General features: G+C 42.4%; 1 protein-coding gene across 2 annotated transcripts; it reads right to left on the bottom strand.

Annotated features, from left to right (window-relative positions):
• Positions 1-3,467: 3,467 nt before the first annotated feature.
• On the bottom strand, positions 3,468-10,824 carry apold1a (apolipoprotein L domain containing 1a). Of its 2 annotated transcripts, XM_083781601.1 has the most exons (9): positions 10,763-10,824; positions 9,457-9,528; positions 9,319-9,358; positions 9,152-9,203; positions 8,535-8,949; positions 7,966-8,124; positions 7,404-7,610; positions 6,963-7,145; positions 3,468-6,929 (listed from the first exon to the last, which is right to left on the bottom strand). In XM_083781601.1, exons 1-9 carry the CDS (start codon positions 10,811-10,813, stop codon positions 5,826-5,828), a joined length of 2,283 nt encoding a protein of 760 aa, XP_083637727.1. In that variant the 5' UTR covers positions 10,814-10,824; the 3' UTR covers positions 3,468-5,825. The 2 variants fall into 2 exon arrangements, with proteins under 2 accessions (XP_083637727.1, XP_083637726.1); XM_083781600.1 differs by having other exon boundaries at positions 3,468-7,145.
• Between the last annotated feature and the right edge of the window lie 4 nt (positions 10,825-10,828).

The following is a 10,828-nucleotide window of genomic DNA, read 5'->3' on the forward strand; positions in this document are numbered from 1 at the left end:
TTTTAACATGCTAATGTTAACATGCTAATGCTATCATGCTAATGCTAACATGCTAATGCTAACATGCTAATGCTAACATGCTAACATGCTAATGCTAACATGCTAATGCTATCATGCTAACATGCTAATGCTAACATGCTAACATGCTAATGCTAACATGCTAACATGCTAACATGCTAATGCTATCATGCTAACATGCTAACATGCTAATGCTAACATGCTAATGCTAACATGCTAACATGCTAACATGCTAATGCTAACATGCTAATGCTATCATGCTAACATGCTAATGCTAACATGCTAACATGCTAATGCTAACATGCTAACATGCTAATGATAACATGCTAATGCTATCATGCTAACATGCTAACATGCTAATGCTAACATGCTAACATGCTAATGCTATCATGCTAACATGCTAACATGCTAATGTTAACATGCTAATGCTAACATGCTAATGCTAACATGCTAACATGCTAATGCTAACATGCTAATGCTAACATGCTAACATGCTAATGCTATCATGCTAACATGCTAACATGCTAATGTCAACATGCTAATGCTAACATGCTAACATGCTAATGCTATCATGCTAACATGCTAATGCTATCATGCTAATGCTAACATGCTAACATGCTAATGCTAACATGCTAATTTTTAAGTTTTCATTTTTTTCATTTTTTTCAATTTTTTTCAATTTTTCCATTTTTTTAATTTTTTTAATTTTTTTAAATCTTTTTAAATTTTTTTAATTTTTTTTAATTTTTTTTAATCTTTTTTAAATTTTTTTCATTTTTTTTCATTTTTTTTTAATTTTTTTTTAATTTTTTGATTTATTTTTTATTTTTTTGAAAATATTTTTTTATAAACGTGTGTGTGTGTGTGTGTGCGTGCGTGCGTGCGTGCGTGCGTGCGTGCGTGCGTGCATGCACTTGCGAGAGCTGTGTAAAGGCCAGCCAATAGGAAGACAGGGTGTGTGTGTGCGTGCGTGCATGCGTGCGTGCGTGCTCTTGCGAGAGCTGTGTAAAGGCCATCCAATTGCACAAATAGCAGACCTACAAGCCCACAAGGTATCGCAGAGCAACTCATTGAGATCTTGTAACTTTAATTTCAGCCCTGTAATTAAGCTCTTATATGTCTCAGCTGTGGAAGTGTAAAAGACAAACAAGTGGCGCGCAACTTGAAGGTCTTGATCTTGAATGGTCTTGAATGGGGGGAAACTATGCCCGAACAAATTGCTCTATCGCAAAAAGTAAAAGTCGAATGCAAATAATTTCTTCGCTGTGAGTGGCCTGAGATATTGAGGTACACCATGTGCGATTGTGGTGTTGGTACGATCGAAAATGTGGTTATAAGAGCGAGTTAAGAATTGTCATCGCGATAATTTCCTCGTAAGGATTTTACAATGGAGGTCAATGAGCAGATTGACTGTATTTGTGTCACTTAAAAGGCCGTAGTTCACATTCTGTATGTCTCTGTGTTTTGGTGGTCACATTGTGTGAAAGAGGACATGTGTGGCTACAAAATGACCAAAGGACATGCGTGTAAAGTGAATATTTTGGCCGGGACGGCAATTTGTTTGGTAAATTTTCAAGGAAAGATTTTCACTTCCCGCACTCTAGTGAAAGAAGCCCTGCACTCTAACTTGGCACTAATTAGGCGAAACGGCCTGCGATTGAACTGCGATTTCGGAAAAAACGTTTAACGTATTCGAATACGGTTTGAACCACGAAAAAGTCCAGAGTCGTGTGAGCTTTCTAAAGTTTAAATCACGTTTCTACGACAAAGTATGCCAGAGTAATGAGGCTGCAAAAGTGAGGTTGATTTAGAGATAAATCCCATACATTGTCAATGGGAGGAAAAAACTATAAATAAAGTTAAATATTTTAAAAAGTATAAACTTTTTCAAAACAACTTTTTCACCAATTAAAGTTCAAAGATAGATGAACATTATAAAGTTTGAATGAAGTTTCAACTGTGAAAAATGGGACCTTTCTTCCATCGACTCTCACTATAAAGAATGTAAAAAGAAAGTTAAAAAGTTAAAAAGTATAAAAAGTATAAAACTTTGTAAAAAGAAAAAAACAAGCACACATCACTGCAAAGAGCTGAACAGTTTGAAGTTTGAACTAAATTTCTAGCATAAAGTATGTGGAAGTAGTTAGGTCGCAAAAAAAAGGGTGGAATAAAGAATAAAGAATAAGAATAAATATAGGCTGGCAATAACTATTGTGAGCTCGCTGTGGCGAGCCCACAATAATATATATAAACTGAGAGTAACTAGTGTGTGCTCGCTGTGGCGAGCCCACAACTAGTGTGTGCTCGCTGTGGCGAGCCCACAATAACTCATAAACTACAAAACATAAAAATAAAAAAAAGTTCCAGCATGTGTCTCCACAGTAAGCTGAATAATAAAAAGTGTGAATGGAGTTTCTAGGTGAAAGTGACTTTTGACGTGCCTATAGAGCTGCCATTGAGCCCCATGTTAAATGTCTCAAATTTGAAAGCACTATATTTCTAAAACTATGAAACATTTCAAAGATTCCTTTTCAGACAAACATGTCCACCGTAAGATGAACCTAAGTAGGCTAGAATGGGGTTGCTAGGTGTAAGTATGTAGGACTAGTAGCATGCCAAATTTTGTGCTATTGCCATAGAGAATGCATTGGGCGTTTAAGTTAAATAACTCATAAACTACAAAACAAGTAAAAAGTTCCAGCATGTGTGCCCACAGTAAGCTGAATTACTAAAGCACTATTAAATTATTAAAGCAATTATTAAAGCATTCGTTTTGCATGAAAAACACTCCTTGGGCTAAATTTGGCCATAGCCACTTACCCAAATGTCCCCAAAATGTGCTGACCTTATCACATTTGTGATGACGGCTATGGACGTTTTCTGGCTCAAGGAGTGTTTTTTGATGATTGGAATGGATTCAGAATGATGAAAACCCCCTAGTTTGACACGTCACATGATACTTAAAGCTTGAGGAAATTTAGAAAATATTGCCCAATAGGTTGTCAATGGTGGCATCTTGGATTAAGGTAAATGTAGGTATTAGCAGTGAGCAGATTAGGGTAGATTTCTTATCCTGGCTAATGTCCTGTCAGAATCAGGTGAGAAACAAAATAATCCAATTTTGTCCAACCTCTGCCATTTAATTATTGGACTGATACAATAACTTGTCTGTTCCGCTAGTTTGTGTCCATGAACTGCTGTGTTTTGCACCTCAGGGCCTCTATGTCACTGCTCTCTTTGGCTCAGTAGAAGTAGAGCACACTAAACCAAAGCAATGGTCCTGCTCAATTTGGCTGTGGGTGGCATTCTGCTGCCCCCAAGTGGTGACCTTATTGTTTTGGATTTGAGAACTGATGTGAGTGAAATCTTTTCTTGGGCCACAAAGGAATAACAAAGCAGAGTCAGACCTCTCTGGCAAAAAAATAAAAAACATAGTTATATTTGTACATTTATTCATACAATAGAGAGCCATCCCACACCATAGGAAAGAATGTTGAGCAGTATAAAACATAATACACAGTGAACAATGAACATAATACATAACATCATGTAACACAATAGATTATAGAAACAAACAAAACATGAAATAAAAAGATACAACCATAAAAAACAGCATAAGTAACCATGACACACTTCCTGTACTTGACAGTTGATACTTTACAGTATTCATTGGCACACATTGGGGTACTGAATTAAGTGTAAATAAAAACGTTAAAGAACAAACAAAAGAAGAGTCCCATTGTTGACATTTTACGACAACATGACAGGTTGGTCATGTTCGAGGCAGTAAACCTGAAGGCACAACATTATTGTGGAAATACTCTGTTAAAGTGCATTGTTTAGTGTCTCTATTTGTATATCCTCTGAAACCCAGGCATTTTTATTTCCAGGAAGAAGAAAAAAAGTGTCTGGGCAAAATAATTGTATAACAGGAACGTGTTACCTTTGTTTTCACCCGTCCAGTCTCTCAAAGACAGACACATTCCATATGCTACCGGCTATTACAGTCTGTACTTCAGAAGCTCTGAAAATGTCACGTAATGTCCCCACTTCCATTTTGGCCTGTAGTCTGGTACAGTGAACTACTACTACTGTAGTGGACAAATTAGTGGCTTGCTGCTTAGCATAAATGGACATTCAGAAAGATATTTTAAAATATATACCGGTAGGTAAGATATAATTATTTATTATTTCAAAATACGAGTGTCAAGCCAAAGTAGTGAAATTGGCCGATCTACAAACGCACAATCTGCTATTTTCATTATTACTGACACATTCCATTCCATTCATGAAAAATAGCAATTAGCATTATTTAAAAATTATCTAGTGTGACGTTGAAGTGACACTGTCAACATTGGGCGAATATCCGTACAGTTTGATGAGCAGATGCCAGCTTCTCAACCTTTACGGTATAGAAATATAGACCCCCTAGCGTTTACATAGCATTTAAAGATTGTGTGTGTCTGTCTGTTCGCAGCTAATCTTACTATTACTATCAGCAGCACCATAATTACTGTGCACGCCGACAGCAGGCGTGCACAGTGCACTTCTTGCAGTCCACTTCTTTTTATGATCATATTAACAACATACATTTATAAACATGACAACATAGATACTGTACCCCAAAACCCCCAACAACCGTCTTAATGTCAGAATTCAGAGAAATATGGAGAGAGGTATTATGGCATGGATCCTGGCTGAGATTTGCACCTAACTGAGTGCACCTTTCTACTTTTAGAAAGGCACTTTAAATAAAGGTGTTCTAACGGCAATTACTATTGTGCTTGCTTGATGCATACCCTGTTAACCACTGTGCGAAATGGCAATGAACTACCATTTTCTTTTTAGCTGTCATGGAACATTTTACCTTTCTGATATAGAGCAGTGGTTTTTCCATTTGTAACCCCCTCAAGGAACCCTGAGGGTCCCTGTGGGAACCACTGTGATAGGCTAAAGAAATGAAGCAAATGTCCATAAACACAATTGGCCGTGTTTGTGGGTGAGAGGCCGAGTGTGGAAGGCGGACTCCTCTGACTGCATCAGCAATGTTCGAACCGGGGTTCACTAGCGACTGCCTGTTCAATAGAGATCAGAACGGGGTGCCTCACTTCACCGGGAGCAGTAATAAGCAGCGACTGGCAACTCCATAGAAAAACATTGGCATAATGAATAAATTGGGAGGAAAAATATGAAGGGAAAAAAAAAAAAGAGTATAATTTTGCCCTGGACCTCAAGAAGTGTAACAATCATCCTTTCAATGTTCTAAGCCAGTGGTTCTCAAACGTATTTGGCTTCAGTACCCCCTTTTCCTGATTTCTGGATCAAAGTACCCTCATTACCCGACTACAACATGTTGCTATATCTAGCATATCATTGCTATCAGGCAGAAACCTCACATTTGACCTTTGTTGTGGGAAATGAAGGCCCTATTTGCCTTACTAGAGTGTCGTACAAAAGTAGCAAAAATAGCAGATATACATATTTTTTTAGATTAAAAAACACATTGTGTTTTGAGCTTGTAGATCTGCATTGTTTGCTACTTTTGAATTTGAATCCTGAAAAGTAGCTGTTTTGGATATACTGTATGAGATCCACCTGATAAGCCACCTTTGGAAGAATATATTGAAGAATATAACATTACAAATAAGAAAAGGAGTGAAAGACTTGAAATTAGAGCATCCTGAGCACATTTACTTAATAAACTGTGTCCAATTTGTCCGATTTCCACTTTCTCTCACGTACCCCTAGGGGTACACGTACCCCCATTTGAGAACCACTGTTCTAAGCTGATGAAACGGTAAAGTTATTCAGATATACAGCCCGTCGTCCCGAATGGAATTAGAACGTGGGCGGGAACCATGACGGCTGGGTTCGTGCTCTCCGTCTCGATCAACCGCCTTTCTGTCCCTCTCCTTGACACGCTGACTCTCTCTCTCCTCTCTGCCCGCCCCTCGCTCCCTCTCGCCGCCGCTCTCAAACTGCTTCCTGATGTTCTCGATGTTACTCCCCCGTTTCTCTCTCCTGCTCCCCCCCTCCTCCCTCCCCGAGTGCTCTCGTCTCTCCCCCGTACCTCCTCTCCTCGCGTCCTTTGCTCCTTCCTCCCTTCTGCTGCCGTGTCTCTCCGCCTCCCTCTTGGACTCTGCGCTGTTCCTCCTCTCGTCCCTACTTTTACCCCTCTCCTCCCCCGTCTCTATCCTTCTCATGTCGCTCTCCTTTCTGCTGCCGCCCTCTGTGTCCCTGCTGCTCCTCTTCTCCTGGTGAATTTCCCTTGGTTCTCTATCGCTCCTCGTGTGGGGCCTCTGATCCTTACCGCTCGCCCTCTCCCCCCGCTCTCTCCTCATCTCACATTCGGGCCCTCGCCTCTCTCTTTCGCTCTTTCCCCTGTCGCTCTCCCTCTCTCTCTCGCTCTTTGCGCTCGCGGGAGGGTCCGGATTTGGAGCTCTGGCCTCTCTCTTTGACTCTCCTCTGTCGCTTACCTTCTCTCTCTCAATCGCCTCTTTGCTCCTCTCCTCCGTTTGCTCATGTTTAAGGGGAGCTGCTCTCTCTCTCTTGGTCTCACTATTGTGTCTTTCCGCTGCGGTTCGATTTTCAGCTTCTTTCGTTTTCTTCCCGTCTTTCTCGGACGGTTCATTCCTCGCCTCCTCTTTGGCTGTTTTCTTTTCTTTTCTGCTCTCTCCCTTCTTTTTCGCTTCCTCCTCCTCAGCCAGCCTCTCTGTCTTAGTTTCTCTGCTGTCCCTCTTCCCTTCCTTTGTTGAATCTTTCTCTCCCCCTTTCTCCACCTCTCCCTTCTCCTTCTTACTCTCCAGGCCTCCGCGTTCCCTCTTGCTCTCTTCCCTATCTCCCTTCTCCCTCTTTTTCTCCTCCTCCTCCGAGCTCCGCGGCTCCTTCATGCTCTCCTTCCCTCCTTTGTCCTTGTCCTCCTGGACCTTCTTGTCCTCCTGGACCTTCTTGTCCTCCTGGACCTTCTTGTCCAGCTTCTCCTCCATGAGGTCCAGCTCCTGCTCCAGCTGGGCCAGCTTCACCGGGTCAGACTCCAGCTCGTCCTCCACTTCCACCTCCACCTCCTGGATCTCCTCGTACTCCTCCAGCTCGATGCCGTCCATGGTCTTCTGCAGCTGGGACTTCACCTGCAACAAATCTCGCTAAATTACAGGTTGTACAAAACAGGGCTGCTAGACTTGTTCTGGGCTGTTCTATAAGGACTAGTATTGAAGATATGCACTCCAGCCTCTCATAGCTCACTATTGAGCAAAGCACTTCCTCAAGCTCGGCCAATTTCTTTCTGTTGTGTTATTAACTCAAAGACACACCTGTTTTAGCTTTTTGTAATGACTGGTCATCCCCATTGCCGACAGCTAATGGGGATCCTTTTCAAATAAACAAACCTTGTTGAGCTCCAGCAGGCCGGCCTGGAGGTCCTTACAGACCTCGCGGATCTTGGTGGCGAACTTGGTCTTGGCGCCCTTGCGGAGCTCGTGGGAGTCCTTGGCCAGGAAGAACACGTCCAGGGCGAGGAAGAGGGCCGACATGACGCCGGTGGTGACGCTGATGGCCTGCGCGGCCTTGGCGGCGCCTCCGGCCGCTCCCAGGACCTGCACAGAGTTGTCACAATTGTTACATAATCACAATTATTTTGTCATATTCGTGCCCATGTTTCATACATGAAGAATGTTTACAACTTAGTGAAACTTAGTGAAAACTCACTAAGTAAATCAGCTATTTCGTATACAATTTATAATAAAGGCTTCTTGGTATATTTCAGTTATTTGTCATATTTGCCCTGTGCACTTTTTCATTTCGAAGCCTATAAAAGCCAAACAGAAATGTAATTTATATTCATAACGTTCCAATTTCCAACACCAAAAAACAACTAAATCATTCATCGCAATTATTTGTGTGACAAATATTGATGGTCAACTTCAATGTGTAAATGTGCCAGGCCAGGACCTGCACGGTGCTGATGAGCTTGTCCGTGTTGATCATCAGGGCCTTGCCGGCACGGCCGCCCTCCTTCATCACGTGCTTGATGTTGTGGTGAAACGCTTTCTTGGCCGCGCTCTCCGAGTACTTCTCAAAGTCCCAGCCCTGAAGCGTGTCCATGCCTTCCTGCACACGGCACACAGACAGAGAGGAGAGCTCATGTCATCACTTTGCATTTTCTTTGGATATTCTACTGATGATAGGTTCTTTTCTTGGTTTACTTATGATCCTAGATGACTATTTCTATACATTCGATGAATTACCTTGCGTTGTTCTTGCTTACTGTAAGTCGCCCCCCAATTAACCCATTTTGACCTGAGATCAGATTCTAAAAATGTCTTCTACATCCTGACAGTTTTCTGAAAAAGCTATGTTTCTATGTCAGTCGAAAATAGCAGAGCTACAAGCTCGTGCTATGAGCTTGTAGATCTGCTATTTTTCAATAGCTAAAGCATAACATAATGCTAACACCAAAAGGGGTTCCCGCCCAAAATGGGTTAAGAGCGTCTGCTAAATGCCTAAAACAGTAAATGTACCTGCACGAACTCCAGACACTCGCGGATGTCGTCCATCTCCTCCTGGTAGCCCTGGATGTTCTTCTCCACCTTCTTGCGGTCCATGTTGGAGTGCACCGTGTCCGTGATGTTGGCGGTGGCCGACGTGATGCTGCCCGCCGTGGCCACGCCGATGCCCACCGCCGTGACGATGATGGAGGCGCCGAAGGTGAAGGGCGCCAGGATGAGGCCCGTGATGGTGGCTATGCTGCCACACACGCTGGCCACGCCGCCGCCCACCGCCGCCTGCACCGTCTTCTTGTGGAACATGTCGGCGGCGTCCGCCTGCGCCAGCAGCTCCAGGATGCGCTTCTGCAGCGAGGCGCCGCGCTGGTTGAACAGGTTCACGAAGAGGCGGGCCGCCATGAACACACGGTCGGCCGCCTGTTCCACGGCTCTGGAAGGGAAGAAGTTTTTTATTTTATTATTATGACATTTTTTCAATGTAGATTTGGGGTCCGGGTCCAGAGGTAACAAAATTGTATCAAATGTGGGTCCATGGCCATATCAAACTGTCCTTGAAATATGTCCATGAAATGAAAAAGCGTGAGAATCTCCGTGGTAAAGGAAATAGAGGATAGAGGATTTCTGCTACTCACATCTCCTCATCCTCCTCCTGGAAGTTTCCCGCCTCGTTCCATTCAGTCCAACCTGCAACCCACATTACATTACAATGTGCTAACATACAGTAGGGCGCGCACACACACACACACACACACACACACACTGAATGATGAACTATGAACAGAACTGAACGATGACCCACCTACGACTCCATTCCACCATTCCATCAGCTCATCGTTTTCCTGAATACAAAATAATTATTAGTAATCAAGGAGGTTTGGTTATGAAGACATATCAGAAGAACCACATAGATACATTTATTGACACACACACACTATACCTCCTGAGATTGGTTGAAGCCCTCGTTCGGGTACGCTGCCATCTCCACATTTTGGAGTTCCACTGTGCTCTCCTGTAACACACACACACACACACACACACACACACACACACACACACACACACACACACACACACACACACACACACACACACACACACACACACACACACACACACACACACACACACACACACACACACACACACACACACACACACACACACACACACACACACACACACACACACACACACACACACACACACACACACACACGAGAATTTGTAAAGACTGATATACGTGAAAAGTGAGAAGTGTTCTATAGTATAGTTTGTTGATTACTTCTTGATGCAGTAATGGACTTTTTTGTTGGTATTGAATAGTTAAATTGTCACATCGCTGTGTGAGGTAGGATGTCAGTTCGAATGTATGAATTCTAATAGTCCTACCTGTGAGTAAATATTTGAATGAATGTATGTAGACAGAAGTGTTGACATTAGTCAGTATTGTTTTGCAGTTTCATTAAGAACATTTAATGTTTTATTAATGTGACCAAATTTGACTAGGAGACTGCCATTGGATTTTTTTTTTTTCATTTTTTTTTTTTCATTTCATATCATATCAAAGCAGGGAATCAGGCCCAGGCCGTAGCGTAACGGTCTGGGCACCGGACTGGTGATCCAGTCGCGGTGTGCCGCGGGTTCGACTCCCGAACCCGACACGGCCTTTACCGCATGTCATCCCCCCATCTCTCTCCCGTTTCCTGTCAGCCTACTATCTGTCCCTTAAAAAATCAATAAAAGGCGTAAGCCGCAAAAAAAATATCTTAAAAAAAAAAAAAAGCAGGGAATCATAGCTTCAAATTGACATATTGGTTGTTCAGTTTGACCCACCAGTTTTGGAGATATGGCTTATAGAGTGATGTCTTGCAGAAAACAGCGAGTTGAGAAAACAGGCTTGAAAGGTTCACTTCTGTGGTCTCTAACATTACACCTAGCTACATGTTTAAGCATTTATTTCATATTTACATGTCAATTTCAGCCTTGACACTTATTTCAGACATGCTCTAGTATGTGAAGAGTCTGCCTGTGCTATTAACTCATTTAAAAAAATATATATATAGTTTTTCTCCTCTGGTGAAAAGCTGGAATGTGCGTGATGGCAGTCTCTCAGTCAAATCTGGTCACATATATTGCAGCGCTGGTCTGGAATCAGTTCCCAGCATATTCTTCTATCTTATGTCAACCTTCCGAATAAACAAAAACAATACTGTACATAAAGAATACAGTATCTTCTTGCTGACCTGCACTGGAGGCAGTTCTTGCAACTCCACAGATTCTTGGAGGATAGGCATCTTGTCGTCAGAACT

This window comes from Protomyctophum parallelum (genome assembly GCF_964188405.1).
Source record: "Protomyctophum parallelum genome assembly, chromosome: 14".
Taxonomy (NCBI): Eukaryota; Metazoa; Chordata; class Actinopteri; order Myctophiformes; family Myctophidae; genus Protomyctophum; species Protomyctophum parallelum.

Excerpts from the sequence above, each read along its gene's own strand:
- apold1a (XM_083781600.1), bottom strand. The coding sequence starts at position 10,813 with ATGCCTATCCTCCAAGAATCTGTGGAGTTGCAAGAACTGCCTCCAGTG. Across the intron at positions 9,359-9,456 it reads GCTTCAACCAATCTCAGGAG|GAAAACGATGAGCTGATGGA; the intron begins GTATAGTGTGTG and ends TTTTGTATTCAG. Across the intron at positions 8,950-9,151 it reads CAGGAGGAGGATGAGGAGAT|AGCCGTGGAACAGGCGGCCG; the intron begins GTGAGTAGCAGA and ends CTTCCCTTCCAG.